Source organism: Perna viridis, chromosome 9, assembly GCF_037379345.1.
Source record: "Perna viridis isolate PV_CMFRI_1.1 ecotype Kerala chromosome 9, ASM3737934v1, whole genome shotgun sequence".
Lineage (NCBI taxonomy): Eukaryota > Metazoa > Mollusca > Bivalvia > Mytilida > Mytilidae > Perna > Perna viridis.
The window spans coordinates 5386011-5403887 of NC_142453.1; the positions used below are offsets into that span (position 1 = coordinate 5386011).

General features: G+C 31.1%; 1 protein-coding gene across 7 annotated transcripts in view; it reads right to left on the bottom strand.

Annotated features, from left to right (window-relative positions):
- Nucleotides 1–2468: 2468 nt before the first annotated feature.
- The window catches only part of LOC148606435 (rabphilin-3A-like), a 54278-nt gene continuing 38869 nt past the window's right edge, over nt 2469–17877 (bottom strand). For all 7 annotated transcript variants that reach the window (XM_088544120.1, XM_088544121.1, XM_088544124.1 and 4 more), the window contains exons 12-18: nt 17692–17801; nt 15585–15708; nt 13271–13428; nt 12469–12550; nt 12142–12238; nt 11045–11208; nt 2469–8154 (exon numbers count right to left, since the gene is read on the bottom strand). In XM_088544120.1, coding sequence (XP_088400246.1) covers nt 11081–11208; nt 12142–12238; nt 12469–12550; nt 13271–13428; nt 15585–15708; nt 17692–17801 — 699 coding nt within the window. In that variant the 3' untranslated portion in view covers nt 2469–8154; nt 11045–11080. The remainder of the gene's footprint in view (nt 8155–11044; nt 11209–12141; nt 12239–12468; nt 12551–13270; nt 13429–15584; nt 15709–17691; nt 17802–17877) is intronic.

The window sequence follows — 17877 nt, forward strand, 5'->3', positions numbered from 1 at the left end:
CATAAAACTTCTGTAGTGATTACCTCAATCTTGTAGCAACACAACCCTGTTCCAGAAGCCTATTTGTTAGAGTTCTAGTGCGATACAGAAAGTCTGCGTAGTTTCGGCAAGCTCTGGCATAACGTATCAGTTGTGATATGAACACTTCATACGCAGGTGCTAAAGGGATGTTGCCACAGATGAAAGGAAAGTTGACAATTTTGAATGAAAAGTCATCACGTTTGTCGTAAAGTTTGGTCAATACTTAATACGTCATCTATTTAGCGGAAACTGAGATTAAAGGATCTAGCTAAACGATATTCTTTCTCTCGGATCGGATCAGCTACAGTCAGCCTCATAAGAGTGAAGGAATAGGTCAGCAAGTAAAGGAGCACGATGTTTTCCCTTTGGAATGCCGACCGTTTGTTGAAAAGCACGTCCACCACACTTGACAAATATGTTTTCTATTAAAAATTCCAGCATTTCGTAAACATATTCCTCTGTATATCTGGAAGATGATTTGGAATTATTTCTTAAAAATATGAGGAATTTCTACCAAGAACGATATATTTGTATCTAGTTGTACCATCTTTTTTGGAAAAAGAACGATGTATAATGTTTTAAAGTCGGGATTTTAACTGAGTATGGGGAATAGAAGTATACAGTGTTGAAAAATCATAGGTTTTAATGCTATTATATTCAGATAATAGTCTTAAACTGATTGTCTCCAAAGGATCTTTCGAATTTTTCAGGATCCACATTGAATTAATACCACTACGGGAGTAACAAGTATTGTGGTAGGACTGTAGACCCTCTTTGACAGTTGTAAGTATAGAAGTTAAAAGTTTTGAAAGAGGTTTGGTGGTACATTTTGCAGATCCAGCTATTAAACGTTGTTTGTATGGATTTAAGTGGAGTTTAGGAGTCCAGTACATAGACGATAAATCACAATCATCGTCCTTGGTAGAGAGACCAAAAGAGGATAGCACAGATTTATGGTTTTCCACAATCTCTTCTTTGGAGAATGTGGTAGCAGTATATGTCTTGTCACTGCTATTTTTTTTCTACGTCTACCTCTGATAATAAATATTGGATGTAAAACGTTTTGCAGACAAAAACAATGTTGCTTTTGGCTTTGTCTGCTGGTACGACAACATATTTGTCATGTATAGTAGACAATGTTTTTGCTACATCGGGGTCTTTGAAAACCGATGTAGCCTTTGTACTCATTGACCTACTTAAAACTTTCGTTCGTTTCAAAATTAAAGACCTCACGGCCTTTAACCACTGTGACAGAGAATCAATGTTTTCTTGTTCTAGTTTTATCCATTTTCTTGCATAGTTCTCGAAGGCATCCATAAGAACTTTAAACTGTGTTTTGTGATTATAAGGTCAGAATGAAAATTGTCAAATTCACATCACTCAGATATATATTTTATGGAATGGAGTTCTTAATAACTCGTAAGGAAACACTGATACAAGCTTGAGTGCCAACGACATCTATCATTAAGGTCAGTTTTCATAAGGTCAAGATCACTCTAACTAATTCATTGGGAAAACGCAACTTAATAAATCGTAGTTTCTGTGCCATCTTCATGTTTTGTTGCAGTTGATTAAATGTTTGTAAATAACAAAAGCCACAAATTGTTGCCCTACGTTTCATTTATTTTTATTGAACCATCGCAAGTGTAGATATATAGCTGGTTAGTATCTGTAGTAGCTAGCTTCCATGCATTTAGAAAATGTAAAATGCATTGGTAAAGCCGTTCATAGATTTATATTCTGAATCAATAACTTTCCCTTTTTATCTGTCGTTTTAAGTGAGATATTTCTTTGTAACTCTTGTGTCACAGGATGTTGTAACCATGCTGATACCGTGTTTATGTTCAATATAATCAATGCATCATTCCACTGTATCTCTTTGAATGCAGGAAAAATTAAAATAGTAACTTTTATCATAATTACAGGTGTTATTTACTAGATAACCAACGCATCATAATGACAAAGATTTCCACATAAACTTCCAATTATTTAACTGGAACGAGATATCAATTCTATTTTACAAACATTGTCTTAATCGCTAAATTGGAGTGTTGATCGTGAAATTTGACCACATCTAGAATTAGCATTTCATTTAATCACGACAGAAAGAAAAGTATATGATACGTGTGTCACGAAAGTGATCCATAGATCTTTCCATCACTCAAAACTAGAAATAAAAGAGACTTCTGACACAGCTTCCCCGTGTCATTTTAGATCTTCACCTAGAATATGAACACAGTAGTCATCACAGTACAAAAATATATGACAAGCGAGACGATTTTGATTTTAAAATATTTTTTTCTTTCTTGTGCAGTTATATATCAGCTCCCCTTGCATATGGTTTTGTGTTCATCAGTTGTTAAAATATTTCAGAGTTATTCTGACTTCTGAGTAACTTGATTTGCACTGGCAATAGGGCACACAAGTGTAGTAAAAGGAAACTCGCATTATAACGTGAAAACATTATTTACTTTCAATAGAGTTTTAACAGATACAATAATTTAACTATACAGCAATCTAATCAAAATTAAGTAGCAGTCTTTGTAAGAATCATGCAAATACTGTAGAATGCGATACACCCCAAAAAAGGCTACACATTTTTATTTTTGTAATTAAGTTGCTTTACAGGTCTTTATAATGTAATGTATAATCATTCATTCCAATCTGTCTGCTCTTAAGAGATAATCCACAATGGAAATCCAACAGTTTCTATTGTATTTTAATGTCATTTACAGAGTTATCACCCTTAATTTTGAATTCTGTAATACATTCTATATGAATTATATCTCGTTATATGAAAGAGTAATCAAGGGAACCAAGGTTATAGCGGTAATCAAAAGAATGTAATCCAGGGACAAAGACCAGACATGGAAAACAGACATACACAACAAAGAACACAAAGTAACTAAAATCATACATACAGAGTAACAAAAGCAAATGAGCAACTCGGACTCCACTAAAAATTGGGAGCATGGACCAGGTGCACTGGTAGGGTAAGCGTCCTCTGCTTTTCTAGAAACACCTGCCGAGTTGCTCATAAAAAGTCAAGTCCAGGGTAGACAAACGAGTAAAAACCACGTTGTCATCTGTTCACTTCAGCTTTTTAAACAAAATATCAAAAATAAAAATATGTAGGCTTTCAAACCATGTATCACATTTTGCATGATTCTTAGATTGAGTACTACTTAAACCAAAAGCTTTTTATAATCATTTCCAGCCCATTGAAGTGATAAATGTAACCTCATATGAAGCTTGGCACTTTAGAATGAAAAAAAAAACATTTTTAAGATCATGCAACGTTAAGTATGATTGGTCTACACCATCATGTGACTTGTAGTCATTCAGATGTGACCTCCTGACTGTAATAAAACTAATATAGAATGGAGGGGATAATTTCAAATAGATTGTTTTAACAGTAATAGATATTTCTCGTTTTTTTTATAAAGAGATAAAACAAATCCAATTAAATCAAAAATTCACTTACTCTAACATATAAACACATGACAACTACAGATTTCGTATGAAATTATATCAAAGACATAAATATATGAATAAATCTAAGAAATGAGATTCATATTGCACAGAATCCTGGTGACACAAACTAAGTTTTGGTAATATTGTATATTAATTTATAGATCTTGGACAGTAAAATGACTCGTAAGTTATATATCATATCTTAATCAAAGCACACGAAAGAAGGTTGCAACATATGTTTTCATATACATACGTTTAGGACTGAGATCAAAATATTAGTTTTGTCCCAATAAAACCATGAAAGCCCAAAAGTATGTTTTACAATACTGTGTTGATGTAATTAGATGGAAATACCTATTTTTTTTGCCAATATAAAACCCATAAAACATATGTATGATGCGTGTTTTCTATACTCTATTTATATTATTCAATCTACATAAAAAGGACAACTAAACGAAGACCAATAATCAATTCCAAAATTAATATTCAAGCTGATATAATTAACTTATTCATATTTGGAATACTCAAACAAATTGAAAAACTTTTTGTTAATTGATTAAATACTCAAATGGCACTAGTTGTGTCAGTATGTTGGTCATGTAAACATTGTAACACTTATTATGTCAATAACTGTGTCACCACAGTAAAGTATTCATAAAAATATTGTTTCTAGGAATTATGGGGCTCTCTTCCATAGCATTTCTCAAGAAGAGAGCATCATATGTTTTCATATATTTTAAAGCATATGGATTCATGTGTTTAGGCCTTAGATGGGAAAATTCGTTTTTGTGCGTATAAAACCCACCAAAACCTGAAAAGTGTGTTTTTCAATACTGTGTTCACATTATTAAATCTGAAACAGTCATTTAATGTCTTGTTCTGAATATTAACCTAATCCAAAAATCCTTGTAATGTGCATGTGTCAAAATAATTTCAACCAGGCGGCTAATCTACGAAACATGTGACGTTGTAATTCAAACTTTAAATCAAACAAAAATAGCGGTATTCTATATCTTGAATTGTCTTTCAGCAAACAACAATATATATAATAAAAATTCACAACCACTGTGTTACAAAATAACAAATAACAAATGAGCCCAACTGCTCTCATGGACACATATATTGTAATTGTAAAATAAATAAACAATGAACATCTATATATAGATATACACAAAAAAAAACTTAATAAGAGAAGAAAGGTTTGATAACAATGAAATTCCATTAATATTTAATAAAATTGTCAAGCATTTTAAATGGATTAATTGTTGAACAAAAATGATATTATTATTGATGCAAGTACTGCATTAGTATTATCAGTTTAATTGGCATAATATATATACCACCAGACTCTTGTGCAGATAGATAAGGAAAGATTGATTGTGAGATTACCATTTAGTCTGATGATCTTCCACACGAGCTAGTGATGTACCCTAAATACAAAACAATTCTAAAATAAAAAAAAACAACCATAAAAAAGAAGCAAAATAAAAGCTTGTCAAACTTGAATTAAGACAAAAGTGTATTCTTTTTTTCTGTTCAAACTTGTAAACAATATTATACTATGAAAGAGTAATCAAGGGAACCAAGGTTATAGCGGTAATCAAAAGAATGTAATCCAGAGACAAAGACCAGACATAGAAAACAGACATACACAACAAAGAACATAAAGTAACTAAAATAATACACACAAAGCAACAAAAACAAATGAGCAACTGGGACTCCACTAAAAACTGGGAGCATGGACCAGGTGCACCGGTAGGGATGAACTGTTCCCTCCTTGATCATAGACCTGAACAAAGTAAAGAGCAATAAATCAGTTTGATCATTCAAGTACAAAATTAATGATCAAACTGATATTTCTAATTTATCTAAATTGGAAAAATCAAATAAATTGAAAAACAATTTGTTCATTAAAAAAAATTGATCAAATACTCAAATGGCACTAATAAAGTCAGTATGATGGAAGTGTAAACATTATAATACTAATTGTGTCAATTACAATGTGTTAATACAAATATTTTCTTCACATTTTCATTGATTTGAATGGCACCTAATTAAGCTTCGTTCTTATTTTTTAACTATTTGAAATAAGTGAAAGGTCTGCATAGAAAATACAGAGAAAATGTACTTCAATATCTATCTAGACAAAGGGGGTTCCAGGGGAGGTAATTCTGGGGGTTGTACCTCCTTCCTCTTCATTTCAAAATTTTGTTAATTTTTTTTCGAATGTTTATAAAAGTAAAAGCATTGAGTAAATAGAAAAAAATATCTTTGAATATCATTTTACAGACATGCCAGCTCCAGACCAGTTTAAACAAAAACTTGTGTCCTGATTGTATGTAAAATCAGCCTACTCTAAAATGTACTTACATGACAGACTAGAGTTCTGGATATTGGAACACATTTTGTTGGATTTTTTATTTAAGAAAAATTTGGCCAAAATAAGCAAATGGTAGTCAAGACTGCCCCCTCCCTTAATTTTAAAATCTACCTTTGATAAACCTGATTAACTACACTTACTTAAATATATATATAATAATATATTTTTTTTTAAATGAAAACATGTACAGGATTTAACAAAAAATAAACAGATTTACAGATTAATTTGTATCAGAAATAGTCTGTCCACATTTCAATACATACATATTTGTGTGTCAAAGCAAAGTATGTGTACTTAATATTAAATTAAATAATTATGAGTTACAATAATAACAGATAATAAATATGAATATGAAAATATTCTTGTGATATTTTGATTCCAAATGCTAAGGCCACTTCCATTTCTCATCATTTAACAAATTACAGCAAGTTCACTCATACATTCATAATCTGAGATGGAAAAAAGACTTCAGTGTGAGAAGATCTGCTGTAATAAGAGGTCAGACTACTTTCACAACCATAAGAATATACAAGCATGAAAGATATTTCTTAATGAATGAAATGATCTACAAATACTTCATATATTACTGCTCTTTTCTCAGTAATAATTAACATTTGAGTTAGCATTTATACCAAGCGTACATAACAACTCAACTTTTGTTATGAACATTGACTTCGGTACTACATGCTAACTCAATGTAATTTTATGATCATACCATGAATTTAGCTTCCCATATATGACTTTCATGAAATCAAATACACAATTTGTGTATATTTTCACTCCTGAAATTTGAAACAGCCACTTTTATTTTATGATCAAAGTATAGTATGTTCAACAAACATTTGAAACTTAATCTGAAACTTTTGGTTTTATATAAAAAAAAAGCCAAAAATTAGATGTATTTTGATATATAAGGCTTAGGAATTGAATATTCTAAAGTATTTGCAAAACTTTTAATTTATTCCTTCACGTTTGGTCTGATGACCTATCTTCTTGTATCAAATCAAATGAGGTTTTGCTAGTAAACCATTTTTAGATTTAATTTAATGAGGAGAGACTGCTGAGCAGTCTTCACACTATTTTATACAAATTCTGTACATTAATTTTATTTCAGATCAGGCCCGGGATTCATAAAAAAACTCTCAAAGTTGAGAATTTCCTAAAGTCCTGTTTTTTTTTTCTCTCAAATCTTCAATTTAAAGTAATCTGATTGATCAAACTTTTAGTTTAGGAAGAATTTGAAGAAAACCTCAATTTGAGATTTTTTATGAAACCAGACCCAGCATTGTTATTTCTTCATACTGCAATCTAAATCACTGTCTGGTTGATTAAATAATACTCAAAACATTTAGTTTTGATCTTTGTTATCCTACGACTGGCCACAGAATTTAACAAAATATAAAACTTTTATAAATGTCAAAGAAGGTGTGGCCAAAGTTTTACCCACAGTAAGTAACAGTACATCACAGAAAATATACTGCCACTGTAAGGAGCCAGAAAGCACATGAACTGGCCCTGATGAAAAACATTTCTGAAATGCTTCTGAATGAAGGGTGGTACAATATTGCCAAATTGTTTACGAGTGAAGGGTGGCACAATATACAAAGATAACAAACCATGGAAATGAAAATATTCAAGAAAAAATTCAAAAGTTTGGATCTGAAAGCATAGCAATCATTTTTTTTTATAACATTTTTCTCATATCCCAACTTCTAAGCACCCAGAAAAAGTAAAACACTGAATTACATGTAAAAAATGACTGAAAATACAATACTGTAAACCAAGAAATTTTGTGGTAGTTTTTTTTTTCTTTTTTCATGGTAAAAGCTGTAGCATGAAAATAAGACTGAAGTGAATATTTTTTTCGAAGAACATAACAGTATACCACGGGAAAAGATAGGGAATTTAAAACTCTGCGAAAGTAAATTGATCACAGAAATCACCAAAAAAAAGACACATGAAAATTTCCAAGTTTACAGTAGATTGCTTGAGATTACAAAATTCTGAATTTTTCTGGCCAGTTCATGGAGTTCTTGGCTCAAGTCTTTTTGTTGGTCAATTAGATTGCAGTATGCAAACTTGAAATACAATATACATCAAGTGTAAAAGAAAATGTTTAAACTACAATAGCTCCATTTCTAAGGATACTTGTAAATACTTTATACTCTTAAATATTTGGAATAAATATACAGTTACATCTAAGGTAATATTTAAAGCTGATTACTCTTCAAATAATAGTGGTCTTCTGTTAAGGCATCTTCTCTTCAATATTCATCTGGCTGAAAACATGGGAAAAAAATAATTACTATTGATTTTTATAACAACATGAAGTTGCATGCCTTGTCGTGCTATGCATACCTCCACTCACACAGTAAGATGATAACGAAGAGCAACCAAAATGATTTATAACATAAGCCCTATCTATATGAAGCCATACACCAAATTTGAAATAAATCCATCCATTAGAAGCCCATATAATTGCAACAACAAAAATTTGGACAGATCGACAATGTTATTCCAATACATCACCCAGTGTAGTTGGAGTATATTTCTATCTGTTGACAACTAATTTTAATATATCTACACCTATAAATAGATAAAAAATTGAGAAAATTTGACCAGGGACAAAAGTATGAAGAAAACTAAGTTTGACCCAACAAAATCCTGATGAACACAAACTCATAAGGCTTCTGAAACAATTTTTTGGGTAGATCATACATATTATCCTTTCTGGCCATCTTATAAAATTTCTGGTATATCATGTTCTTCTCATGAACACATAGTGATAAATATGATGAAAAGCCAATCTCAAAGGAAATTTTGAAAGAAAAACTACCAGTACATTTGGTAAACTAATTATTTCAATATCAAGTTCAGAGACATTTGTTTTTTAAACAGAAATTATGAAGTATGTTCATTAAACATCATCTTTTACAAAAAGTTAGAAATTCTACAGACTAGAAATAGAAAGTATGATCTACCTAAAGTATTTTTTTCCTTTCAGGAGTAAAGTCAGCCTCATATCTTGACCTACACTTAGAAATCGATGGTAAAGGAAAACTATTGACCGAACTTTACGACAAACGTGATGACTTTTCATTCAGAATGGTCAACTTCCCTTTCATCTGTGGCAACATCCCTTCGGCTCCTGTGTATGGAGTGTTCATATCACAACTCACACATTATGCCAGAGCTTGCCAAAACTACGCAGACTTTTTGTATCGCGCTAGAACTCTAACAAATAGGCTTCTGGAACAGAGTTATGTTGCTACAAGATTGAAGTTATCACTACAGAAGTTTTATGGCCGTTATCATGAACTCGTGGATCATTATGGTGAATCCATCAGCACCATGAAAACTGATTTATTCAACGGGTCATAGTTTTCCTTCCCTCATTTGTCTACCCCGGACTTGACTTTTTATGAGCAACTCGGCGGGTGTTTCTAGAAAAGCAGAGGATGCTTACCCTACCGGTGCACCTGGTCCATGCTCCCAGTTTTTAGTGGAGTCCGAGTTGCTCATTTACTTTTGTTACTTTGTATGTACGATTTTATTTACTTTATGTTCTTTGTTGTGTATGTCTGTTTTCCATGTCTGGTCTTTGTCCCTGGATTACATTCTTTTGATAACCGCTATAACCTTGGTTCCCTTGATTACTCTTTCAACATAAATTTCAAATTTTGTGAACGGCGGATTGATTTCAAAGTTGTGACCTTTCTGCAGGAGAAAGTCTGAGAGTGAAATTACCAAATTTATTTCACAAAGTGAATTATCAAAATTTATTACACTGGGAATATTTGATAAAACACTGCTATCTATATAATAAAATGTAATCATACTGCTGTTTGGGGTGGAAAAAAAGTTAAAAGAAAAAAAAACCTGAGAAATTGATTTGTGTCAATAAATAGCATTAATCATTTATTGAAACCATAAAAATTGACAATTTTTACTTGACAGAACCCGCAAAAATCAGCAACCATGAAATATAAAACATTTACAGTAAAGCAACTCTAATTTACTATGGCATGATCTTACTAAAGTTTATTTGGGCAATTTTCTTATAAAATAAAAACAAAATTTTTAATGCACAAAAGTGACTAGGTAAGGGTGACAAAGCAACAACAACTGTAGGTAGGGCTTGACTACATCAAAACAAAGGATACAGACTTTGAATAACAGTTTAAAAGTATTCTATTCAAAATAAGTTCTTATAATATGTGCTTTTAAGCTATTAAGACCACAGCCATGGTAAAAAAGTGATAAACACATGACCAATATTCCGTGCAACACACAGGCTGTGTCCATTCAAAACTATGAAGAAACTAATCCTATTTGAATCGAAATAAATCTAATTTATTATTGTCTTAGCATGGGCTGGCCATTTTAATATGTTGTAATGCAACATAAATGGCCAACTTGTGGTAAAACAATGATAAAATGGAGTTTCCGTGATTCATTTTTTATGTTTCTTTCTAAATTGTTATATTGAATAACTTTGATTCTATTCTACATAAAGTCAATCAAATGTATTTCTTTTTGCTAATCTTAAATACTAAGAATATGATCCTAATGTTGGATTTTCCAACAGGACGGATGTCTGTAATAAAAAGAACAAAATTGGATATGTACTGAAGAATGTACTATATAGTTTTGTTTCTTTATGAAAGTTCCTTCTCTCAAAACTTACTAATATCAATTTGCATTAAAAAAAATGCTTTGTTCTAGTCTGGATATGGGTCAGAATATAACCTACAAAAAGTTTTGGGCATGTAAAAATAGAGAAATGGTGTATTTTTTATTGAACTCATTAGAAAATGTAACAATTTTGCTTGACCCCAACTAATTTGATAATTTCTATTAAAATTGTTGACAATGTACATTTTTACATATAAATTGAGTTGAAATTTCTATACAAAATATCTCTCCTTGAAAAATTGCATTGGTCACACTTAATAATAGTTCTGTAATATTTTTTGAGCTGAAAGACACCTTCAAATTCTAAGTCATTTATCATAAAGACCCATTCTTTTTTTTTTTTAAACCAACGTCTATTTTGGGCTTATTGATAGATGAGAAACAGTTTTCTTACCATAACATGAATTAATGTGTATTCATTTTGTAAACAAATATTCAGTCTTCTTATCACTGAAATAATTAAACGACACTCACACAACAACAAAACATTAGGTATACACAACAGAGAATCTAAACCTCAGGAACTAGTTCTGCCGACAATGTGTGCCATCGCTCATATTTCTGATCTGTAGATTTAAGTGTTTCAAACCAATGTTTGAGCCTCTCCCCTTTAGCATTTATTCCAAGCTGTACACCACCTGTTAAAAGAACAAATCATAATATAGTGTACATCATTTTAAATTTTATACCAAGCTGTACACCACCTGCTAAAAGATTAAATCATAATATTGTGTACATCATTTTACATAGTTGTATACAAGCTAATCAAAGTGCTTATTGAAAAATAGTTCATGTGAAATTCACATCATAAGTTTTACAAGAAATAAAAGTGATTTTCATTAAGAAGTTCCCATGACAATTTTTGTAAGAAATTCAGATTAAATATACATGAAAGATTGATTCAGCTTCTGCTGTTTTTGACAGAATCTTGTGCTATGTCTTTCATGTAAGTAAATTTGAGAGTAGACTGATTTTACTTATGATCAGGACATAACTTTTTGTAGGTTTGAACTGGTCTAGAGCTGGCATGTCAGTTAACTGCTAGCAGTCCTTATTTTGTACATTTGTGTCATTTATATATACTGATTTTAAGTTGTGTTTAATTGCCTAATATTTTTTCCAAAGTGGACAAATTTTAAAAGGAAGGCTTGTAATCATACCAAAATACTTTAAACAGCCACATTTTTTGCGCCTGTCCCAAGTCAGGAATTTCTTCTAGGCTCTGTATGTCTTGTTTAGTTTTCACATTTACCAGTGATTTATTTTTATAATAATAGAGTATACAGAGCAACTCTTTTGCTGTATAATAATGTTTTGGGGTCAGCTGCTGCCTTCCTTGTGATATCACGGTTTCCTTCATTGAAGACCTATTGGTAGCCTTGGGCTGACTTTTTCATCCCTGTCAAGTCGTTTTCTCTTTGAAATATATGCCAAACTATTCTATTTATATTCAAAATTAAAGAACAAATGTTTCTATGTGATTGAAGCATGAAAAGTGCCAACAAAAAATAGTTATGGAACAACAGATCCATGTTGATCTTCAAATATCTTAATTGCCAACAATCCCTTACCTATGAAGTCATTGGCCTTTCCCAAATCTCTGTCCCACACAGTAACCTCAAGAGTTTTCTTTGCCAGCTCATTATGCTTAATTTCATAAACAAATTCCTGAGAAAAAAATAATAATATCATGTTGATACATTACATTCTATATAATTTTTACCTCCTAAGAGCACGGGTTATATGAAAAAGCCACATATTACTTTCTGTTTACTATAACATTTTAAACAAAATATCAAAAATAAAAATATGTAGGCTTTCCAACCATGTGTCACATTTTACAAGATTCTTTTCTGGAGTTCTACTGAATATAAACATACAGAACTAGACTCATCTACCTCATTAAATTCAGGATTAAGAGTTTTCTTTTTCACAACAGTTTTAAATTTTGATTTCTTGTCTTTGTCTGGTTTGAGGTACCTGAAAAAAATTATAAACATAAATCAAACAGTTGATAAATTACAACAGCCCGACATTTAGTTCATTTCCTTGGAAATATTTTTAATTAAAAAATCTTAATTTTACTTTTCTTGTTTCAGAAGATATAAATTTCTTAAATTACCAAAAAAAATATATTTATGCATATTGAATTTTGAAAAAAAAAATCAGTTTTTAAGTAGTTTTCTATTGATTTAAAAAGGTCTCAGAATATGATTGGGTTATCTTTCCCTGACAAAAAAAACAAAATGTTCTTTAAGTCTTAATACTTCCTTGAATTAATTTCTTAATCATCAGATTAACACAAGTTCCAGAATAAACCACAAAAACAAAGAAATCACACAACTGCACTAATTTCTCTTCAATCTTACAAAGTATCTCCTCTTTGGAGTAAATGTCGAAAAAAACTGACATGATTTGAGGAGGTCAAGAAAATAATCATGTCTTTATAAATAAGTTCTCTGATAAAATAAATAGAAACAAGGAGCAGTTCAGGTGAGGGAGTAATAGGCAAAGCCCCCACTTTTCAAAAAGAAAAAAAAGAAAGAAAAAAAACTATCATCATCTGCTAAATATTGTATTGAATATGGCAATTTATTATATTCATTCATTAAACATGTCATAATCAGTTTTCCTTTTTCACTTATTCCCCTAATTACACCTCCCCTTTATGAAATCTTGGACCCATCCCTGTAAACTTACAGTTTAACATAGGGGTCAGAGTATCCATTGGCATCACATGCAGCTAATCCAGCACATCGGACAACCGAGACGTAGAGAGCCTGCTTCCGTGTATCAAACCTCAGTCCTAATAGTATTCTACCTCTGTCATTTTCTAAAAGGTCGTCATCTTTCTCTGTCTGTAAAAAAGGAATTCTAATATGACATGCCTCAAAGCTCTTTAGACTACAGTCATGTTAAAAAAGCGATAAACACATTACCAACATTTCATGCAATGCATAGGCTGTGTCTATACAAAAACATGAGAAACTAGTCATATTAGAATTGAAATACATCACAGAAATGCTATTTTATCATTGTTTTACCACAAGCTGGCCATTTATGTCGTTACTAAACCCCTCAATATCACTTGGGGTAAAACAATGCAACATAAATGGCCAGCCCATGGTAAAACAATGATAAAATGGAGTTACTGTGATTTATTTCTTAAATAAAATAAACTTTGGAGTCTAGAATATTTTTTTTATAATATCTTTGCCATGTTCCATGATTACATGTAACTACCTGGTACTGAAAAAAAACAATGTGTTATATCTTTAAATAAGCAAATTACTCCCACTTGGAAGTCAAGAAAGTTATTTTTTTTTATATTTCTTTTGCATGTTACTGTAATTAAATATATCTATGGAGACTATAGAAATACAATAATTAACTACTCAAAAGGAAAGAAACCGTTTCTCTTTAGAGATTTATTCAACAGTGTTATATATCTACGTATAATTTGGATCCACTGTAATTGTGCAAGACAGAAAACAAAATCTGAACTGTCATTACAAATGCAGTTTTGAAACAAAACAAAAAAATATGATAGAAAGCCTGCAAGGACAAGATGTTCTGAAACAAAACAAAGAAGTGTGATAGAAAGCTTGACAGGGCGAGATGTTCTGAAACAAAACAAAGAAATGTGATAGAAAGCCTGAAAGGACAAGATGTTCTGAAACAAAACAAAGAAGTGTGATAGAAAGCTTGACAGGGCGAGACGTTCTTAAACAAAACAAAGAAATGTGATAGAAAGCCTGACAGGGCAAGAAGTTCCAAAACAAAACAAAGAAGTGAGATAGAAAGCCTGACAGGGTGAGATGTTCCAAAACAAAACAAAGAAGTGTGATAGAAAACCTGACAGGATGAGACATTCAAAACTGACATTATTCAGTAAATTGTTGATGTCAATATAAGTCTGACATTACTTTCACATAGGCTAACGTATTATTAACTAATATACCAGATAAATGAACTGTAATGGAAGCGGGAGGTTTAGCACTCTATAAAACTTGGTTTAATGCACTTTTCATTTTGCAATAGCTGTACCTAGTCAGGACGATTTCGGTGGTTTCCAACTGTCTGGTTTTTGACCTGATATTGCCATTTGTTATATGGACTTTCATTTTGACTATTCCCTTAGAATACCACCTAGATTTTATTAGTTTAGTAACTTTGTTGTTACCATTCATTTCATTCTCATTGGTAACAGCCCATATACAGAGGTGTACCCAATCAGTTATAAGCTTAGCCATCTGTACTTGTTTAAGGGGGTAAGGGACAAAATTCTTACAAATCATTAGAATGTTTGTATTCAGCATGTTACAACAATCTCATGTCAGCATCAATGTAACTTGGACTGATTTTATTCTGTTTCAAATGAAAGCTTGTTAGGCTTTGGTGAAATTGAAAATGATACAAACATATCACTGATTTCAAGAGTCATATCCCTTACCATAGATCCACCTCCTTAAACAATCAGTCAAAACACTGACAATTATTTCCTTATCTCTAACAAACAATATCCAATAAGAATATCCATTTTGGTCAAACAAATCAGTCTCAAATGGTTTGAAAAAAAGCCAGATTTTATACATGACAAGAAAAAAGATAGCTATTAAGTAGCACTCCAGCTAAGAATCATGCAAAATGTGATTCATGGGTGATAAGCCTACATACTTTTATTTTTGACATTTCCTTAGAATTGCCATAGTAAACAGAAATAAACATTCAACTTTTCATATAACTTGTGTTCTGAGGAGATAAAAATTATACAAAATGCACTGTAGATTTCAAAATTAAGGGAGATAACTCTGTAAATGAGACTCAAATACAATAGAATCACCTAAGAGCAGACAGATTTGAATGAATAATTACACATTTCATAGTATAGATCCATGAAACAACTTAATTACAATAAAAAAAAATATGTAGCCTTTTTTTGGAGTGTATCACATTTTTCCTGATTTTGCATGATTCTTACAAAGATAGCTACTTAAGATTAATATAACCTTACTGGAAGTTGTTTCTCTAAGTAGACATTGAAGTGTTTCGTCTGTAAGGCTTTCAGTCTCTTCAAAGGCACCCTGGTCTCCCCAATAAAGTCATAACCAAACGCATCTTCATCTAATACTGCTAACCTGGAAATATACAAATTCTGTTAAAACTCATAATACAAATATATTCAAGCATGGTATGATTTTCCCCCATTTTAGTATTGAAAGTTCTTAAATCCCTGAGACATACAAATAAAAATGAAATAAGAATATTTGCTAAGTGCAGCATGATATGACTGAAGCAAGTTAAACTCTGTTCACTAGAGGCAAGTGTGAACCCAATATCAGTTTTTGACACACTTAAACATAGGGACTTACAGTTCATTATGGACACAACAACTGGTTTGGCACAATTTTGCACAAATATTTTTGAAAGTCAATTATGTAATAAGTTCTGCTTTTAGCATGCTTTCATGGATCACTTTGTACCACTTTGTATAAAAAAAACAGTTAATGACAAAATAAATTTGGTAGCATACTTCTTAAGCTTTAAAGCTCTTATAGAGAAGAAAAGTTTACAAAATCAAAATAAACGTCATTGAAATCATATGAAAATAAAAATAATGTCTTTCAAAAAATGACCTTTTTGACCCCTTTGACTCCTTGTTACTCAAAAAAAGTGTAAAATGTTCTTACATTGATTGGTATGGAACAAAATCCAACGAAAAAAAAATTTCAAAATCAGACTAGAAATAAAAAAGTTGATTTTTATGGTATGGCCTCACTTTCACTTTAGCTCCTTATAAAATGCTACATGCTATTCTTAATGATAAATATTCTTCTCACAGAATTTCACAAGAAATGAATTATAAAAGGTTCGTCATTTTAAAATAAACACCTGTACTACCCCTTTTAGTCCCTTTTTACAGAACGGTAGGGGCCAGTAACCCATTCTAAATAGCAAAAAGTAGACATTTGGTTTACTACAACTAAAGTTAACGCATTGAAATGAAAAAAAGGTAACAACACTCACAAAAACGACAGCATCATAACTTAATATCACCTTTATTTTTGTGGTCTTATAAAAATGAAAACTAACTTTCATTAAATGTTTTTGTTTTTTTTTTAATTTATTCTGCAACTAAGCTTTCGACTATACATATAAAGGGTGTCAAATAACGCAATGCTTTATTCTTCAATTGCTTAATATCGTCTCCTGGTTACCTTTTCAGTTCTGAGCAACATCAAAAACAGGTAATAAGTTTAAACGTGCCAACTGCGACTGCCATGCTCAAAAGATTGCTGAATACACAGGCAAATGTGCCACATATGATAACCATATGGTAATCATATGTAAACTGAAACATATGATCATCATATGGTGCTTGATTTATATGATACTCATATGATGCAAACCATATGATTCTCATGTGAGGCACATTTGCCTGTGTATAATGAACTATTTTGGACAAATTTTGCATGTTTTATTTAGAATATATGGTTGCAAGATAAAAACAATACATGGACATTCCCAAAAATATCAATATAATTGTTTATACTTGCTTCGATACAGTAAGATTAGTTTAGGGAACCCTTGCAATATGATTGTTCCTAAAGCTTGTCAAATAAATTTCATATTTTCATTTATATATATACATTCATTTGCTACTGACAGAGTGTCTATTTGTATTAAACTACTAATTCTGTTCTCAAAAAGGTAAGAAACAAAAGAACCTATAATAAATAATGTAAAACAAACCTGAGAGTCTTTTATAATAAATAATGTAATGTAAAACAAACCTGAGAGTCTTTTATAATAAATAAATAATGTAAAACAAACCTGAGAGTCTTTTATAATAAATAATGTAATCTAAAACAAACCTGAGAGTCTTTTATAATAAATAATGTAATCTAAAACAAACCTGAGAGTCTTTTATAATAAATAATGTAATGTAAAACAAACCTGAGAGTCTTTTATAATAAATAATGTAATCTAAAACAAACCTGAGAGTCTTTTATAATAAATAATATAATCTAAAACAAACCTGAGAGTCTTTTATAATAAATAATGTAATGTAAAACAAACCTGAGAGTCTTTTATAATAAATAATGTAATCTAAAACAAACCTGAGAGTCTTTTTGATCATATCATCCGATGTTATACCATAATATGTAAGGGTCTCGTTCCATTCAGGGTTCAATGTCTTGTGTATGGTCTTTGTTCGGAGCTTGTTGGCCTGTCAAACATAAAACATTATCAATGTAATGGGGAGATAACTCTGTATTAATAATCACAAGTGAAGATTTTTTTTC